Below are 25,841 nucleotides of genomic sequence, written 5' to 3'. Positions count from 1 at the left end.
CCCCTCCAGGCGGTCACAAAGCACCGAGCTGATCTCCCAGTTAAGCTATATTTTTAAAACTTGCTCTTAAGTTTAGTTTTTGGCATTCCCACAATTAAGACATTCTTGGATGTGAAGCCTGGAAGGGAATACTCTTTATAAAATCTCCTTTGGAACTTAGAATTTAGATTTCAACGATTGGCAGTAAATGATTAACTTTTATCTTGAAAATATACCTTTACTCTCCTAACTGATTCAAAGTGCAATAACTATTAAATAAATATGTATTAATTGAATTCCTTCTCTATGTCAAGTACTGCTCTGGACATTAGGGAGATGATAAAGAAATGAGCAAAGATTGTGTTGTTTTTATAGGAAAATGTAAACATATACAAAGCTAGAGAAGACAGTATAATGGACTCCTACCTACCCATCACCCAGCTTAAACAATATCAACTCACAGCCTTCTTTAATTGATAAACTACCACTCTATCACTTCCCCTTATATTATTATTATTTTATTTATTTATTTATTTATTTTTGCGGTACGCGGGCCTCTTACTGTTGTGGCCTCTCCCGTTGCGGAGCACAGGCTCCAGACGCGCAGGCCCAGTGGCCATGGCTCACGGGCCCAGCCGCTCCGCGGCACGTGGGATTTTCCCAGACCGGGGCACGAACCCGTGTCCCCTGCATCGGCAGGTGGAGTCTGAACCACTGCGCCACCAGGGAAGCCTTCCCTTATATTATTTTGAAGCAAATCCAAGACATCAAATTATTTCATCCATAAATATATTGGCATATATATCTAAAAGGTAGGGACTTCCCTGGTGGCGCAGTGGTTAGGAATCCTCCTGCTAACGCAGGGGACACAGGTTCCATCCCTGGTCTGGGAGGATCCCACATGTCACGGAGCAACTAAGCCTGTGCTCCACAACTATCGAGCCTGCGCTCTACAGCCTGTGAGCCACAACTACTGAGCCCTCATGCCACAACTACTGGAGCCCACATGCCTAGAGCCCGTGCTCCGCAACAAGACAAGCCACCTCAATGAGAAGACTGCAACGAAGAGTAGCCCCTGCTCGCCACAACTAGAGAAAGCCCATGTGCAGCAACGAAGACCCAATGCATCCAAAAATAAATAAATAAATAAATAAATAAATAAATAAATAAAAGAAGACACCCTAAAAAAAAAAAAAAAGATAAAGATTCTTTACTTATAACTATAATATCATTTCCCTACTTACATTTTAACAGAGGAAACAAGGAACAAACAAGCAAACGAATAATGTTAGGTAATAATGACAAAAAAGAGGTCCAGGTGATGGAATAAAGACTGATTTTCTATTGGGTGATCAGAGAAATCCTCTGCAAGGTGACATTTGATGAGAGATAAGCCTCACACGAGGGAGCAGAGCATGTGACTGTCTAGAGGAAGAGTGTTCCTCACAGAAGCTCCAGCTAGTGTAAAGGCCTGAAGCAGAGCTCGGTGTTCACAAGAATAGGAAGGAGGCCTAGGAGTCTGGAAGGACTAAGTGGAAGGAAGATTATACAGATATGATTTTGGAGTGGTCACCAGAGGCCATGAGAAAGACGACTTCAGATTTGATTCTAATTAGGTGTGATGAGTAGCCGCTGGAGGATTTTGAGCAATGGAGAGATATGACCTGATTTACAATTTTTTAAAAATATTTATTTGGTTTCACTGGGTCTTAGCTGTGGCTCGCTGGCTCCTTAGTTGTGGCAGGTGGGCTCCTTAGTTATGGCATGCATGTGGGATCTAGTTCCCTGACCAGGGATCGAACCCAGGCCCTCTGCAATGGGAGCTCGGAGTCTCATTCACTGCGCCACCGGGGAAGTCCTTGACTTATGATTTTAAAGGATTATTCTGGTTGCTCTGTTGAGAATGATGTATAGGACGTTTTAGGACAACAGGTGTCGAAACAGGGAGCCCAGTGGAGTAGTCCAGGTGAGAGCTGGTGAGGAGGTGGTAATGAACCAGGGTAGTAGCAGTGAAGATGGTAAGAAGTGAGTCATTTCTAAATAAGTTTAAATTAACAGTTAACAGGATTGGCTGATAAACCAAATGCTGAATAAAAGATAAGAGAAAAAGGTAAGTCAAGGTTAACTCCAAGATATTTGGCCTGACCAAGGAGTGCCATTTACTAAAGTGGGGGATACTGGAGGAAGAGCAGGTTTGAAGGGGCACGCAGGCACTGGGCTTTTTAAGTTTCAGATACCTATTAAAAATCCAACAGAGACATCATGTAGACAGATAGCTAATTCTAGAATTTCTGGGAGAGATGAGGGCTGGATTTATAAATTTGGGAAATATCAGTGTGTAGATGCCACTGAAAGTCATAGGGCTGGATGAGATCACCCAGGTAGTGAGGGAGGATAGAGGAGAGGTTGGGAAGAGAAAAGGATCCAGCTGAGGAGCCTAAGAGGCCAGTGAGGTAGGGGAAAGCCAGAAGAGTGGATCCCAGGAGCCAAGGCTGCTGTGAGATCAGTAAGCCGAAGACTGAGAAACACTTGCTAGATTGGGCCCTGCGGTGGCTACTGGTGACCTTGAGGAATGGCTTCATCATGGGGATAGGGACAAAAGCTTAAGACTAGTGGATTCAAGCATGAATGGAGGTGAAGAAGTGAAAACAGGGGAGCAGAGAAGTTGGGTGGCAGCTGAATAGGGAAGTAAAGTCAAGGGAGGTTCTATTAGTTTTGTTTTTTTAAACAGAAGCTGTTACAGCATATTTGCATGTTGATAGGAATAATCCAGGAGATAATAAAAAACTGATAATGCAGGAAAGAAAGGAGTAATTGCAGGAGCAAAGTTCATGAGTAGGTAAGAAAGGACAGGGAATCTAGTGCACAAGTCAGGGAGATAGATACACAGGAGCATGGACACCACATCTGTTTCTATGGGAGGGGAGGTCGAGTATGTGGGGAAAGATGTACAGATTTAGTGGTAGGAGGATGTGGATGTTTTCTTCCGCTTAGTTCTATTTTCTCACCATGAAACAATAGGCAAGGATGTCAACTGAAATTGAGGATTTGGGGGATGGTGTTGCTTTGCAGAGAGGAGGAGATAAGTGGAAGAGGCAATGACTACAGGACTGTGGTAGGATCGCTGTGCAGGGTTGAGGGCCTGCTTGAGATCTGTGCTCTATAAGAAATGATCTTTAAGTCAAACCCTGGATGGTGTTTTTCCCCTCTTTCCACAATCCAGTCCCTCTCCAGGCACTGAGGACTACATCCTGCTACAATTAGTCGGCACATCAGTTATTATGTAATTTATGCATTTATTATGCATTAATGCACATCACCATTCATTCATTCAATTATATATCTTTTTAAATTTATTTTATTTTTGGTTGCATTGGGTCTTTGTTGCTGTGCGCAGGCTCTTCTCTGGTTGCGAGGAGCGGGGGCTACTCTTCATTGTGGATCACGGGATCTAGGCACACGGCCTTCAGTAGTTGTGGCACACAGGCTCGGTAGTTGTGGCTCGCGGGCTCGAGAGCACAGGCTCAGTAGTTGGGGGACACGGGCTTAACTGCTCCACGGCATGTGGAATCTTCCCGGACCAGGGCTTGAACCTGTGTCTCCTGCACTGGCAGGTGGATTCTTAACCACTATGCCACCAGGGAAGCCCCATTCAATTATATTGATTGAGTGCCAGGCACCACTTTAGGTACTGGGGTTACAGCAATGAACAAAACAAATCTCTGACCTCAGAGAACTTCTCTTCCACATCTTAAAAGACAGGACTTCCCTGGTGGCGCAGTGGTTAAGAATCCGCCTGCCGATGCATGGGACACAGGTTTGAGCCCTGGTCCGGGAAGATCCCACATGCCGTGGAGCAACTAAGCCCATGTGCCACAACTACTGAGCCTGTGCTCTAGAGCCCGCAAGCCACAACTACGGAGCCCGTGTGCCACAACTACTAAGCCCACGTGCCACAACTACTGAAGCCCACCCACCTAGAGCCCGTGCTCTGCAACAAGAGAAGCCACCGCAATAAGAAGCCCACACAATGCAACGAAGAGTAGCCCCTGCTCCCTGCAACTAGAGAAAGCCTGCGCGCAGCAATGAAGATCCAACGCAGCTATAAATAGATAAATAAATTTATTTAAAAAAAAAAAAAGACAGGGGCTCTCATCTTTGGTAAACACAAATCTTCAGTGAAAACCAATGAGGAGGTGGAAGTTTCCATATTTAAGTACTCAGAACTGAAGTCACCTAAATCCTTAAAAAGAATACCAAGTCGCCATGACAGATGGGCCCAGTGAAGGAGTGAAGGACATGCAGCCTGCCTCAGGGAATGCATCTTTACTTCCTTCCCACTGGTGCTGGGCTGGCTCCATGGAATCTAGCCAAGTGCAGCAGACAGAACAGTAATCTTCTGGAATTTTTGTCTCTAGTATCAGAGCAAGAATTCATCATTATCTCCAGAAGAGCATGAACTAATGGACCATCATAACAGAACAGGGTGTGCTCCATCCAAATTCTCAGGACTACATAAACCCTACAAGATACAACTCCCTTTGAATTTAGGAATATGTCCGAAAGGCAAACAGAGCATACCCTAAAAAGGGCTTATTAACTGAGGGCATCTCCTCATTTCATCTTCCTTTTTTTCTTACCTGTTTTGGCCTTTTCTTTCTTACTTCCTTCTTCTTTGCTCACTAATTTTCATCTGCTTTCCTTTTTTTTTTGCTGTACGCGGGCCTCTCACTGTTGTGGCCTCTCCCGTTGCGGAGCACAGGCTCCAGACGCGCAGGCTCAGCGGCCATGGCTCACGGGCCCAGCCGCTCCACGGCATGTGGGATCTTCCCGGACCGGGGCACGAACCCGTGTCCCCTGCATTGGCAGGTGGACTTTCAACCACTGCGCCACCAGGGAAGCCCTGCTTTCCATTTTTAATTAAATAAAGTCTCTTAGAACCACTAGCTCAGGAAGCCACTGTTTGACTATAGGCAGTGGTCGCCGGAATTCTAAGAAGAAAGCTGGCTTTAATTGAAATCAGGGTTTCCTTCTGACTCTGGGCAGGTAGGTGCGAGAAGAAGAGTAGAGTGGGAGCATGGACTGTGAGTTCCCTCCCGGAAGAGATTTGGGAATTCTCTTAGTGACCTCAGACCTTATAGCTCTGCTACAAAGAACAAGAATAAAGTGCTTGTCTATTGGGTCCAGAAAAAAAAACGTCAAGGGAATTCCCTGGCGGTCCGGTGGTTAGGACTCAGCGCGTTCATTGCAGGGGCCTGGGTTCGAACCCTGGCTGGGGAACTAAGATCCTGCAAGCCGTGCGGCACGGCAGGAAAAAAAAAAGTCAGGAATGGAGTGAATGTGCTTTGTGCATTAACTCTACCCCTTTGCATTAACAGATACTTCTTACCTGTTGTTTCAAAAAGGGAATATTGAAACATGACAGTGTTTTTGTTCAGCTACCATACAAGCAGCATGCCCCCATGCCATATCCCTCTTTGTGCAGTAGATGTCAGCCTCACACAGCCTTTCTCTTCCTAAGTACAGATTCCTAAGAAAACGACCCTCTTACCCACCCTTTCCCTGGGTAAAAAGATCAATTTCTTCCCATCTTCAACATGAAAAACAACAGTAAACAGTGACTCAGATATTGGAAACAGAGTTGTACTAAAGTACTTGGAAACTGACCAAACCGAGGACTATGGGAAGGGGTGACAAATGGAGGGGTGGGGGGCAGATTAAGACCTGTGGATCTCACTGAAAGGGTGTTAGGTGTGGCATCAAGGCGGGTCTCTAAAAGCACAGTTATGACACCAATTCAAGAAGCGTGGACATGGCCCTGATCAAAGGTCTTCTGTTTCCCTCAGAAGAAGCTGAGGCATCAGCAAGTAGCTGTAGTGTCCTGGGAAGATCTCAGTGTAAACCATTGATATCCCACTTGTCCAAAGGTGTCTTATCTTTGTCCTCAGGTAAGACATTCTCTGAGCTTCAGCTTCCTAATCTTTAAAATAGGGAAAAATTACAGCCTGTCTCCCCAAAGTATTTAATGAGGGGAAAAAAAAATCAAGATATTGTGCAGAAAACAGTTTGTAGATAATGTACTATTTAAATGTAGACAACAGACTTTAAATTATAAAGGCAAATGTAGAATCGAGTTATGAATAAAAAAGAATTCAGTGCTAAAAATTTAATAACCTACAGTTAATTATTTCTATAGATTTTTCTCAACATATCTCGCGAAGACTTTTCTTTCTCTCCTGCGTTCAATGTCAACCATGTGGAATTTGGACACACTTAGGATTTATTCCACAAAAAGATCCAAACCTGAAGGAAGCCTTGTAATATGAATAAATGGTCCTGTTTATTTAGGGGGTGGGGTGGGGAGATTCCTTTTCCACCCTTTACATTGTACCATTAATAGACAATCATAAGCCACTTATAAACTCCAAGTGCTAAAGAAATAGAAATATTAAATTTCAAAAACACTTTCTTTCCAATTGGGTGTGCTTAATACCATTGCATCCCAAAGTTGTATTTGATCCCACTCTCCCTTTAGCTTCTTAGTTCATAGGTTGAGATGGCTAAAGCTTACCATATTGTGATCAGTTAGCACCAGTTTTGTCAAGAGACCTCAAATTCATCACATTCATGTTTTATCTCGCATTATATCTACACCATTTGAATTGAAACATTACTGAAGGAATTCATGTTTGAGAGCAGAAAGATTATTTGTTTTATAACGTGACATTGAAATTTGAGCAGAAGTCTTCAAACCAGATGGTTGATGCTTTCTGATATCATCAGGAAAGGCCAAAAGCAATTCAAATTTTTTTCATTTCCCATGACTCATCCCCTCCCATGGAGTTCTGTGCTATATATTCCCTGCTTTGTCTGTTCTTTTTGTTAAAAATCCTTTTTACATCACCACCCCCACTTTTTTTTTGCTGAGGCTTTCAATTTGCTGTATCTTGAACTGCAGAAGGAGAAGCTGTTGAAACCTCTTAATACTTGCTGAGTGGTCAAGGGGCAAAGTGGAAAAGATTGCTGATTGGACTTTACCCCATGTGGAAAAGCCCTTCTTACAATAGCTCAACAATTCCCATTTTAAGGAATTATTTACTTCCCTTAAAATCCAACATCTTTTGGAACATTCTGCAAAAAGTGAGGCCAATTTCTGTACTTAGTGGTCAGGTTGGGGAACTTTATTTTTTAGACCCACTTTAAAATCAAGTGCTTTTGGGCTTCCCTGGTGGCGCAGTGGTTGAGAGTCCGCCTGCCGATGCAGGGGACGCGGTTTCGTGCCCCGGTCCGGGAGGGTCCCACATGACGCGGGGTGGCTGGGCCCGTGAGCCATGGCCGCTGAGCCTGTGCGTCCGGAGCCTGTGCTCCGCAACAGGAGAGGCCACAGCAGTGCGAGGCCCCCGTACCAAAAAAAAAAAAAAAAAAATCAAGTGCTTTTGCATAATGTATGTAATACAGATTAAAATAATTTCATTTTAGACTTACAGTGTTGTCTGCTATATTGCTTCTTGCTGTTTTTTTCAGAGTACTTTGCAATTATAAATAGATGTCATTGCTCTCACATAAGGCAGTAGTTTCTGGGTAAAATTCTTCACAGAAGCCAAGATACAGTATCAGTATGGAAATAAGTCATCTCTTAACATAAACAATCTGCTTCATGATCAGAGAGGTGCTTATAGCTCCCCACCCCCTCTCCAGTCTGCCTTTCTAATAATTTATAGATGCAAAAATATTAGAAGCTGTGAAAGGCCTCATTCCACCAGATTTTGTGTCATTCTTTCCTGGGACCAGAGTGGGGGTCTTCCCCCCCACCCCCGTTAAAGATAACACTAAATAAGAGCTGCGAACGCTGAGGCTGCCACGTCTTCCGGGTAATTTTGTTTCCACGCTACTCTTCACAGCTGCTCACAATTATACTAAATGAACCTCTTTCCCATTATTCTTCATTCTTTCCATTCCCCTCTCCCACCCTGAATTTCCTCCTATTTTCAGATACTTGAAGATAATGTCCCTACAGCCTTCTCTCCTGTATCCTCAAATCTTCCAGACATAAATATTTTAATACATTCGCCAGTGTATTTCTGATGGTACTAAAGTGTCTGCACAACCGGTGCCTTATTTATAAAGCGCACATCTGCTGAAAGACCTGTAATGCTATACCAGCTCATGAAACTCTCCCGGAACGGTCGACATGGGAGGATTTTTAATACTTCCACTATCTACAAAGAGAAAGATGGAGAAAAGAGAGCCTATCGATTACAAAAGGAAATCTGTTAATCCATCTTCTCGGTGATCTTTGGCGGCTGTGTGCTGCTATTTACATTGAACAGAAAGGAGGAGACAGAGGATGGATAGGAACGGAGGAGGTGGGGGCGGAGCTAGCTCAGCACATAAAACCCCTCGCTAAAAGGGGAACACGTTCGTTTGTGCCAGAGCCACTCTCCTGTAACCACGGGAGATGGGGCAGTCTGTGCCGTGAGGACGGAGATCGGAAGGAAAACAGGGACAAGAAAACAAGCGAGACCGAAGAGGACATCTGGAGAAAGCGGAAGGCAGGAGACGGGGAGGGGAAAGCAACCCACGCCAGGTGGAAACAGGACCTAGGGCAAACCGGTCGGGTCCACGTTGTTTCTGGGAGAGAAGAGAGTACCGGAGGATTGCCTTTTTTCCTGTCAGTTAATGAAAACTACTTTTATCCTCATCATAAAAGAAAAGGGTAAGGGGAGGTAAAGACAATCTATTTTCTTAGGGGAAGAGCTGAGGGAAATCCGGACTGCCTCTTTGAAGCATCTGAAATAAGCCACTGCCTGGTACACATAGCTGAAAGGTCCTGGTTTCTGAAGAGCTACATCCTTTTTCAGGAGAATTCCAGCCGGAGTAGCTGGCACAGTTCTATTTTTATATTTAAATATCTATGCCTCCCCCTTGCCACCCCCAACAACACTTTCCTTGTTTATAAGCACGAGTGACAAGAAAGTGTCGAGGCAGAGTAGGAATATTTTTATTTTTCTCTTTTATCTGCCTGGGTCTTTTTTTTTTTTTAAGAGGGTAGGAGCGGTCCTTATCACATCACGGAAAAGGACGTCTCCATTTGAAAGGCTTTCTCTCTAAATATATTTACATCCATATGCATTAGAAAGAGAGATACCTTTCGGAGGTTGAAATCCTACTGAGAAACATGGAAAAAGGAGCCAGGCACCGAAACAACACTGGAAAGAACCACCCAGGTGGGAGCGAGTCGGAGGCCAGCCCCGAGACTGGTTCTGGAGGGGGCGGAGTGGCCCTGAAGAAAGAGATTGGATTGGTCAGTGCTTGTGGTATCATTGTAGGTGAGTCCAATTCCTTTCCCCACCGACCACTCCTCCCCGTCTGGAGGTCCTCTTGTAGAACCTTAACCCCTCATTCCCCCAACCCCCGTAAAGCACTATTTCTACTTCCTGCTCCCTTAGAAAAGAGTTGTCATTCACCTGTGCTGTAACCTATTCCCACTGGTCAAGTTTGAGAGGTATAGGAAGTGCTGTATGTCATACATCTCTTCCTCCAAACCCGGCTGAGAAGTTCTGTCCAGTGTTCACGGAATGGAGCAAATAGGGGCACACATCTGGCTGATGGTCATTGTTGCCTGGGAGCTTGTTGAAAATATAGGTCTCCGGGCTCCACACTTGAGGGTTCTGTTTCAGTTGACTTAAGGTAGGGCTGGGGAACCTAGATTTTTAACAGGCTTTCCTGCAGCCATCTCCTTAGCAGGCTGTGGACTGGCTTTTGAGACATACTTAGTCGCTGTTTCATTGTTTACATTATATGAGACTATGGGCCTAGGGGGTGTGTCATAATAAAAATAGCTACAAACAGCAGTATAAGAATGCTTTGCCTTTCTATAGCTTTTACACCTTATACAGCACTTTCTCTTGGCAAAGCACATGTGATAGGGCTGTTATTCCCATTTCACAGATGAGGAAATAAATTATGGAAGAAAAGAAGAGACAGATTTTGCTTTTCTGTAAATGTGTAGTTGGCAGTTTCTCTCGTTGCTTAATGGAGTCCATGTAACATCCACGTCTCTTAACATCCACGGAAGACCCTGTGAGGTTCTCAAAGGGAGATGCGAATAACTGGAATGGGGAGTCCGGCTGGGAGGCTTTGAAACTGGGGGAGCCTGAGTGTCCCCGAGAGTGCCAGTGCAGGCCACTCCAACCCCGTAACTGTACTCTACCGGGCAGGGGGTCCCAAATATGGCTCCATCTCGAGGCAACACATATTCCTCTTTCCAGAGAGGCCCTAGAGATCGATGGGCAATGGGTCATTACTGTCCTCACTCCAGAGGGTGAGAGTTTCTTCTGCTGTCTTTGGTAGAGGGCTTTACCTTTTTCCCAGAGAAAGGGGCATGGGACAGTCAGGACAGATAGGTTTCTGTGCAGACTTCCTTTTGAAGGCATGTAGTGTCCTGGTGCCCACAGCACTTGGATAACCCCATGGTCCTCATGGCAGCACAGAGGCATTTCGGCACCTGAGCAATGGTGGCACTGGAGAACACCCTTGAAATCAAATCAAATCAGTACAATATTCAGATAGTCCTCTTCACCTCTACAGCCAGCCTTCATACATCATGTTATCTCCACTCTGCTTTCAAAGTGGAATCCCACTTTATCTAATTCTCTGACTCTGGGAGGTTTTCCAGGCATCTACAGTTTTAAGAAAGGTAATGTTATTTTAAACAATTATAGTCATGATTTGAATCTCTCATTACCTTTTCTGTCTCTCCCTTATTTCAATTGCTCTAAAAAATGAGATCAGCAAAGTACTCAATATGTATAGCACATGCCAATTTAAGGTCTGTAAATAGCCCAGAGCCTGTTACCTCTTTCACCCATTTGACTGAGAGGATTAAGAATTTTCCCCCCTTTGGGAAGGTTCTGTTTTATCCACAGAGTGCACACCCACATACACACAAGCACAGTCAGACCTCCTTCCTGCCTCAGCCTTGTTCACCCACCCCTACATATGTGCAGGTATTCAAGGGTAGAGAATACTCTCCTATATACTGAGCTTGTTTTTGTCTCTTTCTTTATCGTTTGTCTAAGACTATGAAGAAATGGGAGTGTCCAGGTATAAGAGATACAGTTTTAGTTGGGTGAATGCTACTCCTGATTTGTCCACAGCCTCACGGATGGCACTTCACAGCAAGAATAGTCCCAATGCTCCCATTGGTATTATAGCAACCAGAATAATAACTCTGGTAGTCTATGGTGAAAAGAGATCCCAAATATGTGATTTCAGAGAAATCAGGATATTTTTCCAAAGTGCAAGAGTCCTTGTACAGTTAATAGCCACGATTGTATCTCCATTTAAGCTGAGACACACATTTCCCCTTTAGGGTGATGTGGAGATGAAATCCTTTGCATTTCCCCTCCTGCGTGGCTGTTGATTTACAAATGTGCTGAGTAGCTGCCCTGTCCTCTAGAGGGGTTTCCGAGTGGATGACAGTGATTCAAGTTTTTTCAAGACCAAATGCAAAAATAGAAATGGCATTTTTCACATGGAATTCAGTGATCTGGTGTGCACCGTCAACACTGTGGAAGGAAGAGAATTTGAAGGCAAAAAGAGAAAGGAAATTTCCTAAGGTCATGAGGTATGGGAAAGTAGCAACTGCCCCAAATCTATCTCATATCCAATTGACTTAGAGGGATAAGTTAAACTATGTTTCATAAAACCTCATAAAATTTCACTCACAATCATCATTGATGATTTAAAGTAGGAATAACAAAATGGCAGGTGTTACAAGAATATAAAATGAACTAATAGAAGACTCATGCCCTAGAATTATTTATAATCTGACTGGGGAGATGAGATCTATATACATTAGACAGAGAACATTGAAAATTTATGGTACGGTTGAGCTGTGTAAGGAGGACAAAGTTAGGTGAATGGTGAGAAACTCAGAGAGAAGTTCTCACCCAGAACTAGATTAAGAAGCATCTTGAAGGACATGGAGAAAGATGGAGTAGAGAAGATAATTCTGGAAGATTTGGTAGGTAGATGGAAAATGACTAAACTGTGATTTCCTTGAGCAAAAAAATGTGTCGTATACGTCTCTGAATCTTTAGTGCTCAGCAGAGTCCCTGATATGAAACAGTTACTCAAATGATTGTTGAATTTAATTGAGCCTTGGACAAAACTCTGAAGACTGTAGTAATAAAAAGTATTTATCTGAAGGGCTCTTGGGAACCTGGCTTGAAAATCTTTAAGCCAGGAATAATTTCATCAACTTAGAAATGAGGTTGACCTGTTTTTAATTTTTTAACATCACCTCTGCCCTAATCTAACCACGCTATTGCTCTCCACATACTTGGCCAAGGAAACCTGTTGGCAACAGGTGAACTTAGATTTCTCCATGAATGTGGAGTCTCCCCCAAATTAAGGAGAGTATGAAGGAGCAGCAAAATTCATTAATTGATGCTATCAAAGCTACTGTTAATAACTGTCATTATTAAACACTTATTATGTGCCAGACACTGTCCAGTTACCAAACATACATTGTCTTATTTATCCCTCACAATAATTCCGTGTGGTAAGCACTTCCTCGCCCTTCATCCAGATAAGAAAATAGAGGCTCACAGGGACAAGCAGCTTGTTGAAGGTCACACAGCTGAAAAGTATTGAAGACTCAAACCTAGAGCTTGTCTAAATCCTGAATCAAGCTTGTAAGCATTGTTCTCTACTCTTATAATTTTCATGTCCTAAAAGAGGTGTTTTCATTTAGATCCTGGGCAGAGGTCCTTATTTGTTTTTATAGATGGAGCAGTTAGTGCATTCCAGGTGAGGAAGTGTCCCAGTATAAATGAGAACTGAGCAATCGGCTGGGAGTGGAAGAAGGTACCGTTCTGGTACAGCTGCAGGAACACTTGTGGGGGAGCCTGAGGTGCGCTGCTTCAGCTACTGCAGGATGTGATCAGCACAGACCACGCTCCCATTAACTCTCCCACATGCACACCTTTCCTCTCTGGACCAGCGTTCTTTGCAGCCATGGTAGAGGTGCCCACAGAGTTCCTGGCTGTTTAGGTCACTTTATGTCAGTTATGTATTTAGGTATGCACCCAGAATCTAGGTCTGGCACTAGTTCAGCTACAGAGCCTACGGAAAAGATTCATGATTTGTTAGACCATTTTGTTTTTAGCACAATGTATGTTTATGGGGTACCTTGGTATATTTGCTGCAGAGCAATATTGGATGCAGTTCTAGCTATTAGACTGTTCTCTTTCAGCTAACAAGATGTTTAAAAAATAGTATTTATTGAGCTCTTACTAAATGCCAGTTCCTGTGCTATAAACTCTTTACATATATTACCTTATTTAATCCTGACTACAGTCCTATGGAAATACGTATTATAACTCTATTTTATTTTTTTAATTAATTAATTTATTTATTTATTTTTGGCTGCATTGAGTCTTCGTTGCTGCACGCGGGCTTTCTGTAGTTACGGCAAGAGGGGGCTACTCTTCGTTGTGGTGTGCGGGCTTCTCATTGCGGTGGCTTCTCTTGTTGCGGAACACGGGCTCTAGGCGCGCGGGCTCCAGAGTGCAGGCTCAGTAGTTGTGGCGCACGGGCTTAGTTGCTCCGCAGCACGTGGGATCCTCCCGGACCAGGGCTTGAACCCGTGTCCCCTGCATTGGCAGGTGGATTCTTAACCACAGTGCCACCAGGGGAGTCTCTATAACTCTATTTTAAACATGGGGAAATTGAGTCACAGAGCTGGGAAGTAATTTGTCTGGGATCACACAACTGACTACTGAGATGGTCTGACTCCACAACCAAAGGTCTTAGCCATTCCCCGTTTCTAATTGGTAACCAAGAGAGGCAGGAGGGAGGCTGGTGTGTATTGTGTGGTGTGGCAGTGGGACATGCAGGACCATAACCCTGACACTGGAGTCTGGAAAGACCGTGGATGTCTGATGCTGGAAAAGTTGGGGGGAAACTTCTTTTTTTTTTTTTTTTACATCTTTATTGGAGTATAATTGCTTTACAATGGTGTGTTAGTTTCTGCTTTATAACAAAGTGAATCAGTTATACTTTTTTTTTTTATTTTAAGGGGGAAACTTCTTTTAAAGGCTATTTGTCAACAAAGAAGTGTGGCTATAGGTATAACCATACTGAAATGGCACTGGACTGATTGGGAAATATTTCAGGTCCAAAAGATTTTCAGACCCGTGTGTTTTTACACCACTTTAGAAAATTTTACATTTTAGTCTCTAATTTGATGTATTAGCTTTCTAATCCCCAAAATGTCAATTGGATGTTAACCAGAGGCTGGAGTGTGAAAATTGCTTCTCGAGTTTGTACTTCAATTTTTTTTTTTAAACATGGAAAGATTAGCATTTGTTTCATTCATGATGAAAACATGTTTAAAACTGTCATTGTTCTCAAAAAAAACTCTGAGACAGAAGCCAACTTGGACACTTTTCAAAACAAACACATCTTAGCGAATAGAGAAACGCTATACCCAGCGGTGTAATAATAATAATATAAGTAGCTACCATTTCCCGAGCACTACTATGCACCCAATTCGTAGTACCTGATCAGTGCTTTATGGATATTCTCATCTAATCCCATGAAATAAGTACTGTGATAGAAAGGATGGCATTGAATGAATAAGTAACTGAACAGTGGCAGAGCCAGGATTCCCATCCAGGTCATTGAACTCTGAAGCCACTGGGCTTAATCAAAATGCTCCACAGCATGGAGCTCAGGGCGGCTGGAACCAGGGATCTTGTTGCTTCGTGCCAGGAACCAAGGGGCTCAAGGAGCAAGCTGGTTGAGCCTGCTACTGTCAGGGCTGCAATATGTTCTCTCAAAGAGAAGAGTTATGCAGAATAAGTGAGTAGCAGGAGACACTTAGGTTAGGGAAAGAAAATAGAAACCCAGCAGGTAAAAAAATATGTTCCAAGAAACAGAAACAAACAGCCCATTCTGTTTAGAAAAACAGCAACAACAAAAACACCCTGTACCCAGATCAGATGACCTTCTCAGAGAGGCCAGCACCATATATATCACTTTTTCTGAATGAAATCGGCTTACTGAAGTGGCATGGAGGTATGGGGCATACTGGGTGAGGCTTTCAAGTTGACCAGCTACCAAGGTTTTCTGCTTTCCTCTGAGGGTTAATCCAGCAGCACAGCTGCCTGCAAAGAAACGCTTCAGGAATGTCTGTTGCTCTTGTTGTTTGGTTGTTATTTTTGGGGCGGGGGGGTGAGGGGTTATCAAAAAAGCAGGCATGAGCAAATAATCCCAAGAATATATTCTGAACCACCCCAAACAACAGAAAGTTAGGAGTCCATCCCTTCTAATTTTTAACTCCCAGCTGAGCGTACAGAGCAAGAAGGATCATGCCTTGTTCCCCTCCCAGAACTTGCCTGCAAAAGAGCCCTCCCCACCCTCACCCCGCCACCAGCTCTTCTCCCTGGACATCTGGAATGGCAAAGTGCAGACAGCTCCCTGGCTCAGGGGTAGGGACTGCTGGTCACAGGATCCGGTCGGCCCATATTTTAACATTTCGCAAACACTCATTCAGTGTTATGTGCTAGGCCCTGTGCTAAGCACCAGTAAATTTTACTTCTAAGAAGCCAAATTATCTCTCAAGTCTATTTTAAGCTGTTTCATTTATAGAATGAATGAAGTCTGAGCTGAAAAGCTTTATCGATTGCATCTCATCCCTCATCCTTCCACACGGTCATGAGTCTTCCCATTGGTTTGCTCCCTGCTCTAAATATCTTCAGCATTACCAGTGATGTCACTCCTGGGGAGAGGATTTCACATTATGCCTTAAGATGTTCTGGGCAACCTCACATTGTGAAGGCCGATTACCCAGAGGGTGTTCCGTTGCTGCAGAATTGTTAGTGTACTTTTCTCGGTATCTATAGATTTTCAAGGTGTCTGCTCGTACATCTGTGAGATGCGTAAATTCTTTAGCTGCCTCTTTAGAGTACAATTCTGCATAGGGTGTTGACTCAGCAGCTGGGACAGCCAGGTCAGGTTGCTTTAGGGATAAGGAGGCATTTGTTAAGTGGGCCCTGATGCTGGAAGTAGGAAGCATAGAATGAATTTTTCCATGATTTGTATTAGCATGTTGTGGAAAGGGAGGAACCATTGATGATATCACAGAACAGGAAGAGCTTTGGAGATAGTCCTGGATTTTTAAACTACTTCCCTATTTACAAGCTTGGTAACCTGGAACCAGTTAATTATCAGTAAAATAGAAATTTCTTGTGGAGTATTAAAATAAGGCTGGTAGGGCTTCCCTGCTGGGGCAGTGGTTGAGAGTCCGCCTGCCGATGCAGGGGACATGGGTTCATGCCCCGGTCCGGGAAGATCCCACATGCCGTGGCGCAGCTGGGCCCGTGAGCCATGGCCGCTGAGCCTGCATGTCCAGAGCCTGTGCTTCACAGTGGGAGAGGCCACAACAGTGAGAGGCCCACGTACCGCAAAATAAATAAAATAAAATAAGGCTGGTATCCTATGGTATATGTTCAGTAAATATTAGTTTCGTTCTCTCCTTTAAGCTCATCGTCCACCACCCCCTCTTCCCCCAATCCCCACTCTCACCCCACCTCCACACTCATTAATTCTTGTTTAGAAACGTAGATTAGATTAGGTTGATTGGGTGATGGGAAGAACTGACCAATTCAGCCCAAGTCTGATCTGTTTATCAAGCAGCCAGTGCTTTTCCTTTTCTCTCTGTTGACTTGAGTCTACTTAATCAGCTTCTTGTGCTTCCCCTGTTCCAGGAAGCTTTTTTTGAATAGCCTCCATCGGTGGCCTTTTCCATCCCTAACATCTTGTCATGAGTCACAATTGCGCTCATGCAACTTCTGCTCTCCCTGGTGGTGTCAATTCTGTGTCCACATGCATCATGTTCACTTCTCTGCACGATTCCCTAAGGGCAGGGACTGAGTCTTTCTCATTTTCACATCCCCATGTATTCAGCCTGGCACAGGGTAAGTGCTTAGAAAGTATTTGTTGAAAAATAGCAGTCAGTCTAAGCCAGATCATACATTAGACACCTGTCTGCCAGCAGTGTGAATATGCTTTATTATTTTGGCTGCATTTGGGATCTTAATTCCCTGACCAGGGATCAAACGTGCGCCCTCTACAGTGGAAGCGTGGACTCTTAAACAATGGACAGCCAGGGAAGTCCCTGAATATGCTTAGCAATACCGTACACTTAAAAATGGTTAAGGTGGTAAATTTAATGTTGTGTGTTGAAAAAAAATTTTTTTAGCTTAAAAATGAGTTATTCCCATAAACAATAAATTTTTGCACTTAGCAAAAAACAAACAAAACACCAAGCACCCAAATCTCATTTAAGTTCAGATTTGAAAAGGACTTTAGGAATTAACCAGATGACTACAGGCTTATCTCAACCTTGGCACCTCTCTTACCTTTTGGGCCAGATACTTTGTTGTTTTGCGGGGCTGTCCCGTGCAGCATCCCTGGCCTCTACCCACTAGATGCCAGTAGCACCGCCTCCCCAGTTGTGACAGCCAGAAATGTCTCCAGACACTACCAATTGTCCCCTGAGGGTGGGGAGATGGTGCAGAATTGCCACTGGATGAGAACCACTGATGTAGACAAAGCCTCTCACTGCTGGTGCCTGGTTTCCCAACCAGACAGGGAGATGCTGGAAGCCCGATGTGAATCCTTAATGTTCATTTTTGAGGGCTCAGCACTCTTAGCCCCTCAGGCCAGGATGCCTGTCTTTCAATGGCTAGTGGATGGTGGTTGGCTCCATCTATGTTAAAAGTCCATGTGTGAACAAGTGCTTCCCAATTACCTTTCGAAGCAAGCATGTACAGAGTGGGTGCTCAATAAATACTTCTTGAGATGTAATTACCTGTTGGCCACCTACCTGTGGCATCTAAAAACTGTACCCAGACAATGCTTCATGGTCCTGGCTCTGCAGTGCTATTTCAGAGCCAAACTTCCAAAGCAAGACCATTATTGGTGTCTTCTAGAGATTATTTCTATCCCTACTGCTATAAATCCTAGTAGCTTCCTATATTTGCTGGCATTAAACAGATTATAAAATGTTTCCACGCATGTGTGATCGCATTTCATCCCCACAACAACCCTGTGAGGTAGGCAAGGCGGGAGCAAGTATTCCCATTTAACAGATGAAGTAGGGGCTCTCAGAAAAATTCAGGTCACACGGCTTATGAGTGGCAAAGCAAGAACTCAATGGCTCCTCCGACTCTAAGTCTAGCACCCATTTCACTCTTTAGCATGGAATCCGAACCAGCAGAGTCCTAGAGCGCCTTCCACATCTCTGTTCGGCAGGAGATGGCAACGCCACAGGGTGTGTGTCAGAGTCTTGACCAGCCGATACCCTGAGGTAGCTGTTTGTACAGTCTTGATGGGAAATGGACACAGGGTGAGAGGCATGGTGAGATTCCAGGCCTGCCATGAGGATCAAAGCCTGGCCTCGATATGCTGACCCTACTTCCATGCTGTTCCCCTAGTCCTGAAAATCCTGAGACCCTCCCAGCCACTTTGTGGGAGAAGCACAAAGAAGGTTCACCTTGGCTTTCTCTGGACATCATAGAAAAAGACAGAACCTCCAAGGGCCAGGAGAAGCTCTGACTAGATTCCAAGAGGAGCATGAGTCAGTAGGAAAGGCCAAAGCATTTTGGATTTGAGAGTCTCTTGGGCATTAGAAGTCTGTAATTCCATGCCCTAGGAAATTCTTTGATGGCTACAGCATTCTAGCATGGACAGGCCTGGAAGTGATTAAGGCCTTAATATGAATCACATGGGTATTTGCCCACAGGTGAAGTCAGCAGTTATTCATGGCAAATGTGGATTTTCTCAATTCCAGCAGTTTTTCTAGTGACAACTTGCCCACTGATACAACTTGGCCCCCCCCCCCTTTTTTTTGTTGGGGGTAGGAGTTTATTAATTAATTTATTTTTGCTGTGTTGGGTCTTCGTTTCTGTGTGAGGGCTTTCTCTAGTTGTGGCAAGCGGGGGCCACTCTTCATCGCGGTGTGCGGGCCTCTCACTATTCGCGGCCTCTCGTTGCGGAGCACGGACTCCAGACGCACAGGCCCAGTAGTTGTGGCTCACGAGCCTAGTTGCTCCGCGGCATGTGGGAATCTTCCCAGACCAGGGCTCGAACCCGTGTCCCCTGCATTAGCAGGCAGATTCTCAACCACTGCGCCACCAGGGAAGCCCCCAAATGACCCAATTTTTTTCCTTTCTATGGCTAATATTCCATTGTATATATATACCACATCTTCTTTATCCATTCGTCTGTCAATGGGCATTCAGGTTGCTTCCATGACCTGGCTATGGTAAATAGTGCTGCAATGAACATTGGGGTGCATGTGTCTTTTTTTTTTTTTGCATTTGCCTGCAATTTGGTCAAATAATATATATATTTTTAACATCTTTATTGGAGTATAATTGCTTTACAATGGTGTGTTAGTTTCTGCTTTATAAGAAAGTGAATCAGTTATACATATACATATACATATATCCCCATATCTCCTCCCTCTTGCGTCTCCCTCCCTCTCACCCTCCCTATCCCACCCCTCTAGGTGGTCATAAACCACCGAGCTGATCTCCCTGTGCTATGCGGCTGCTTCCCACTAGCTATCTATTTTACGTTTGACAGTGCTTGCAAACAGTGACAGTTTTACTTCTGCTTTTCCAATTTGTATTCCTCTTTTTCTTCTCTGATTGCCATGGCTAGGACTTCCAAAACTGTGTTGAATAATACTGGCGAGAGTGGACATCCTTGTCGTGTTCCTGATGTTAGAGGAAATGCTTTCAGTTTTTCACCATTGAGAACAATGTTTGCTGTGGGTTTGTCGTATGTGGCCTTTATTATGTTGAGGTAGGTTCCCTCTATGCCCACTTTCTGGAGAGTTTTTTTCATAAATTGGTGTTGAATTTTGTCAAACATTTTTTCTGCATCTATTGAGATGATCATATGGTTTTTATCCTTCAATTTATTAATATGGTGTATCACATTGACTGATTTGCGTACATTAAAGAATCCTTGCATCCCTGGGATAAATCCCACTTGATCATGGTGTATGATCCTTTAATTTGTTGTTGGATTCTGTTTGCTAGTATTTTGTTGAGGATTTTTGCATCTATGTTCATCAGTGATATGGGTCTGTAATTTTCTTTTTTTGTACTATCTTTGTCTGGTTTTGGTATGAGGGTGATGGTGGCCTCATAGAATGAGTTTGGGAGTGTTCCTTCCTCTGCAATTTTTTTTTGTTTTTTAATTTGGCTACATTGGGTCTTCATTGCTGCGTGCACGCTTTCTCTAGTTGCGATGAGCAGGGGCTATTCTTCGTTGTGGTGAGTGGGCTTTTCGTTGCGGTGGCTTCTCTTGTTGCAGTGCATGGGCTCTAGGCACACGGGCTTCAGTACTTGTGGCTCGCGGGCTGTAGAGCACAGGCTCAGCGGTTGTGGCACACGTTCAGTAGTTGTGGCATGGGGGCTCAGTAGTTGTGGTACATGAGCTTAGTTGCTCCACAGCATGTGGGATCTTCCCAGACCAGGGCTCGATCCCGTGTCCCCTGCATTGGCAGGAGGGTTCTTAACCACTGCGCCACCAGGGAAGTCCCAGCATCACTTTTAAGTAAATGTAATGTGAATATTCTTTGGGCTCCAGTACATAGCTGTGCTCTGAGTGATATTCCTCCCCCTGTAGAAATTCTAGAGGCTGCTAAGGGGGAGGAGACATCTGATTCTGGTTTTCTAGGTAGTGGCTTCCTAGAATCAGGGCAAGGCATTCCTCTCCTTCCCATCCCGTAGTGCTCAGTTTTGGTTAGCATAATTCAATTTTTTTTCCCACTTTTATCTTTGTCATTTTAATTGGTCAAAATGAAGATTGTTGATGGGGAGAGCTCAAGTTTTATAAAATGAGAACTCTTGTCCCAGTGCCAGCCCTCACCATCTACCACGGCAGCTCCATGGAAGGACCCGTTATCCAAGAATCAGTGGAGACAGGAAGTAGTCAGACCCTCGAAAAGGGCTGTTGGTCTTGCACCTCCCACCCTCCACCTGGGGTGATGGGGAGGGGCACACACTGTGGAAATGTCAGAACGAAAGCAGGAGAACCCGAAGTGCTCACTCATCTCCACTGCGGTGTTTTCTAAGAACCTTAGTGGAACTTTGACACTCCTCATTCCTGAGAAGATGGAATCTTTTCAGTACATCCACCGCCCTTTTCCCTGTGACAGCAGCCATTCCTCGTTCTGAGAACTGCCTAGCTATCTCCCCACCACCCTTTCGGCACCTTAAAGACCAAAGCCAAAACCTTGTTTTTCTCCCATATTGATTGTTTTTCTAGCCCCTCGAGCTAGTTTTATAAGCTTCTATTGCTCTCTTCTTGTCTGGCTTTAAAATGCCCTACAGATGACTCTTCTGATAAATTCCTGCCAGGCAAGGAGTTTACTATTACCTTTCAGCACCATCAGCAATCCCATCTCACATTTAGTGTGGCAGGTGAAGGGTCCGTTGACAGGGTGACTGTGTCCTGAGTCCTGGGATGCTACCAGGAGGCCCTTTTAGTCCTCACTGACCCAACATCCATGCACAGCACACATGGGGACAGGTTGAGGACAGAGGAGGGCTGAAAGGTGTCCTCTCATTCCAAGCCTAGGACTTTAAATAAAAATACCAAAAAAAGGAAAAGCCTTTAAGAACTGGTGGCACCTGGGATCTCATTTTTCTCTCTCTCTTTGCCTGATGTTTAGATCACAAACTTGAACATGAGGGATTGTTTCTTTTAGCTTCACTTCTATGTGTAGCCCTGTTCTGTTGGGATAGAGTTAGCACTAGGGGAAGGAAGGCCTGTTGGAGACATAAATGTGCCTCCTTCCCATCGGAATCTAGCTGTAGCCCCAGGCCCTCCGATTTCAGTCTCACCGCTTGGCTGTTCTTAATGATCCTCCTGGGCCCTTCCCTCTCTCGTTACTCATCTCACGCAGCAATTTTTTAGTTTGAAAAGGGGCAGCATATTCTACGTCCCGAAAGAATGAAATATTACTGCTTTTAGGATGTGAATATTCTCTTCTCTTCCCCTTTGACTGAATTTTGGTTTAGAAGTGAAAGTTTCAGGACTGGATTGAGGTTGAGTTGTAGTTGAGATCCGAAAGTCAGTTTTTGAAATTCGAGCATAAAATCGTATACTCTGCATCTTACTCAGCCCAGAACTTGTTCCAAACCACTGGAGAGAGGGCATTCTTTTTTTTTGGCTGCGCCGTGCAGCATGCAGGATCTTAGTTCCCTGACCAGGGATCGAACCCGAGCCCCCTGCAGTGGAAGCTCAGAGTCCTAACCACCGGACTGCCAGGGAGGTCCCCAAACCACTAAAGAGAGATGGTGGGAGTTTGAGGTGTTCTCAGAACACTGTCAAATCCAGCTGGCCTCAGCTGGCCCCAAGCTCTGTATTTCGACCTGGATCTATTTAGTCTCTGCTTCTTCCCCCAGGCCCTCATTAGTTTGGCAGGGTGGGGCACGAAGAGGGAGCTTTCAAAACAACTATCCCTGGACTCATAAGAAGTGAACAAAGGAAAGCTTAGGAAGGAACGTGTCAGGAGCTGCATCCACACTTCTGCTCCTCCCCCGCCCGGCACACACATCCTAGTAGCCAACATTCAGTCCCTGGGGCCAGCGTCACCTCTCAGGAGCAGACCATCCCCTTGCACACAGAACAGAAGTGGATTAGTGGAAAGAGCCCTTGGATTAAGCAACAGGAGACCGACTTCTAGATCCAGTTTTACCTACCAGTAGCTGTGGAATTTGGAGAAAGCCACATAACCCCTCTGTGTCTTAGTCGCTGTGTTTGTAAAATAGAGAGAAACGCCTGTACTTCCTCCTCCTCCTGATTCCATGAGGTGGTTGTGAGGGGCACATGGGACAATGGAGGGGAGAGACCTTTGGAAGAATATGGTGCTGAGGCTTTGCACATATTGCACCCCGACAAACCACTTCCAAACTACCAGGGCTGTTCTGATAGGGCTATTTCACGCTCCGCACCAAGGGTGGGGCCATGTGTCTGGGGTAGAGGCCAGCCTCCAGGAGTGCTGTTCATACTCGTGGGTCTTGAAGACCCCAGACACATGGTGTGACCACAATCCGTCCAAAGGCATTACCCTTCAGCTCATTTTTAAAGTTTTCTTCCTGGCAGCCGGTCTCAGAACAGCCCATTTTTTCCATCCCTTCCATTTCCAGCCAGCCTTAAGTAAGGCCTTTGTCACCACCTTGGCTGGACTACGTTCAGCCCAGTCGGTTCAATCTGCACCACCACTTAATACTGTGTGGACTTCGGCGACGCACTTGGTATCTCTGAGACTCAGTTTCCTCCTCTGTAAAATGGGAGAAATGGTATCTGACTCTATAGGCTTGTCCTGAGGATTAAATGATGCATGTAAAGTACCCGACCAAGTTCCTGATCTCTACGTGTCCAGTGTCTACTCCTCTTTCCCCTACTTCTAAGAAGAATTATTGCTAGACATACCTGCCTGGAGGGGATTAGCGCATCCCCAAGGCACTGCATCAGATCAAAGGTGAGAGCACCCCTGCAGGTGCTGGTCCTGCCAACTGTACTGACTGTACCGTCTCCCCTGGTACCCTTGGTGCCTCTTGCAGGGAACATCATTGGCTCTGGAATCTTCGTCTCACCCAAAGGTGTGCTGGAGAATGCCGGCTCTGTGGGCCTCGCTCTCATTGTGTGGATCATGACAGGCCTCATCACAGCTGTGGGAGCCCTGTGCTATGCTGAGCTCGGGGTCACCATCCCCAAATCTGGAGGTGACTACTCCTACGTCAAGGACATCTTCGGAGGACTGGCTGGGTAAGAGGATGTGCAGGGGACCGAGCGGTCCCAGAAGCCAAGGCCAGGGCTTTCCAGCATGCCGAAGAGCGCTAGAGCTTGGGATTCCTCTTTTGCCTCTAAGTCATGGTTGCCAGTTCAGCCTGTGTCCCCTTGATGCCCCTGAGAGTGGCAGAGGAACCAGGCTGTAGTTTTAATCTCTGTTTAGGGTTTTTTGTTTTCTGTTTTTCTTTTTTTTGCTGCGCCATGAAGCTTGTGGGATCTTAGTTCCCAGACCAGGGATCGAACCTGGGCCCTTGGCAGTGAAAGCATGGGGTCCTAACCACTGGACTGCCAGGGAATTCCCTTAATCTCTGTTGACCTTAGTGGGCAAGATTCTATGAGTGAGAACAAGTAGAACTAAATGACAACTCTGACTGGAGATGCGAGGGGAAAGCACATCACAAAAACAAAGCCCTTTTATCCTGACAAATGAGAGTGACCACTAAGGTACGGGGTACTTTTCACGTTACCAAGGATAACGGTATCCCTGATTCCAGACCCTGATCTTGATATCCTCAGCCCCTGCAGCCCTGTTACTGAGGAGCTCAAACCTCACCAAGGGGCCCAAGGGCGTGGAGGACAAACCCCCAGCCGATGCCTCCCCTTGGCACTTGCTTAAGTGGCCACACCTTTAGCATGCCCTGACTGTGAAGATTCCGGGGTTGCAAATTTTCTTTTCCACCAGTGGATGCTGGGGGCCAGAGTGGTAGAGAAGAGATGATGAAATGATGAAAGGAGCAGGGAGAGAGAAAGAACACCAAGACGTGTCAGTACTAGTTGAAACAGCTCATCGTTAAACCAATTTACCGTCATTGCAGAGGGCTAGGTGTCTCCTTTGAGCAGTGGCTGGGTTCCTTAGCATCCCTGAAAACAAAAAGGAACCGCACCCCTTTAGCCCACCTGCCTCTCCTAACACTGCCCAGTGACTTGCCCGGGCTTCCCTGATGGCTTCTGAATCCCTGCCCTGCCAGGCGATGGGAGCGGGGGTCTTTTTTGGTGTCTTGGCTCAAGTGCTGTCCCATTCCCCCACCAGGTTCCTGAGGCTATGGATTGCTGTGCTGGTGATCTACCCCACCAACCAGGCTGTCATCGCCCTCACCTTCTCCAACTACGTGCTGCAGCCGCTCTTCCCCACCTGCTTCCCCCCAGAGTCTGGCCTTCGCCTCCTGGCTGCCATCTGCTTATGTAAGTGCCATCTGGGCCTTGCTCTCAGGATGGCGTCTTCTAGCCTTCCTCGTGGTCTACACATCTCTGGTTCTCCTTCCTCTCCCTCTTTCTTTCCTCCCCTCCTTTTTTTTCTTCCTTGTTACTTTTCAGTTTCCAATTTGCATGCTGTGGACAAATGGATTCCACATATAATTATCTGGTGTTTAAAAAAAAAATAAGAAGAAACTTAAGTGTTTCTTTTTTAAGAAGATGTTGGGGGCAGGAGTTTATTAATTTACTTATTTATTTTTGCTGTGTTGGGTCTTCGTTTCTGTGCGAGGGCTTTCTTTAGTTGCAGCGAGCCGGGGCCACTCTTCATCGCGGTGCGCGGGCCTCTCACTGTCACGGCCTCTCCTGTTGCGGAGCACAGGCTCCAGACGCGCAGGCTCAGTAATTGTGGCTCACAGGCCCAGTTGCTCCGCAGCATGTGGGGTCTTCCCGGACCAGGGCTCGAACCTGTGTCCCCTGCATTAGCAGGCAGATTCTCAACCACTGCGCCACCAGGGAAGCCCTGAAACTTAAGTATCGATAGCTGTTCGCAGGCACAGTAATTTTCACTGGCAGGGTTCTTTACATCATATAAAGTAGTTTCACTTGTATCATCTGACCCGAGCCTCACAACAAATCCATAAGGCAAGCTGGGCCAGTCTTACAACTTTCCTAGAGCAGAAAAGGAAACGGAGCCAGGAAAGTGAATTAGCCAAGGTGATTCCTTCTCTTTCCAGCGCACACACCACGCTGGAGACTCCCTACCTCTCATGGGAAGACTT

The 25,841-nt window shown here is 45.3% G+C and overlaps 1 protein-coding gene across 1 annotated transcript in view; it reads left to right on the top strand.

The window, feature by feature from the left end:
- Nucleotides 1-8,415: 8,415 nt before the first annotated feature.
- The window catches only part of SLC7A8 (solute carrier family 7 member 8), a 49,472-nt gene continuing 32,046 nt past the window's right edge, over nucleotides 8,416-25,841 (top strand). The window contains exons 1-3 of the mRNA XM_024741703.1: nucleotides 8,416-9,308; nucleotides 23,640-23,844; nucleotides 24,899-25,050. Of these exons, the coding sequence (XP_024597471.1) occupies nucleotides 9,158-9,308; nucleotides 23,640-23,844; nucleotides 24,899-25,050 (508 nt within the window). The 5' untranslated portion in view covers nucleotides 8,416-9,157. The remainder of the gene's footprint in view (nucleotides 9,309-23,639; nucleotides 23,845-24,898; nucleotides 25,051-25,841) is intronic.

The sequence above is a fragment of the Neophocaena asiaeorientalis genome, unplaced genomic scaffold, assembly GCF_003031525.2.
Source record: "Neophocaena asiaeorientalis asiaeorientalis breed wild unplaced genomic scaffold, Neophocaena_asiaeorientalis_V1.1 scaffold27, whole genome shotgun sequence".
NCBI classification, from domain to species: domain Eukaryota; kingdom Metazoa; phylum Chordata; class Mammalia; order Artiodactyla; family Phocoenidae; genus Neophocaena; species Neophocaena asiaeorientalis.
The sequence above is the reverse complement of the archived record's forward strand: the minus strand, read 5'-3'. Positions and strand labels throughout refer to the sequence as shown.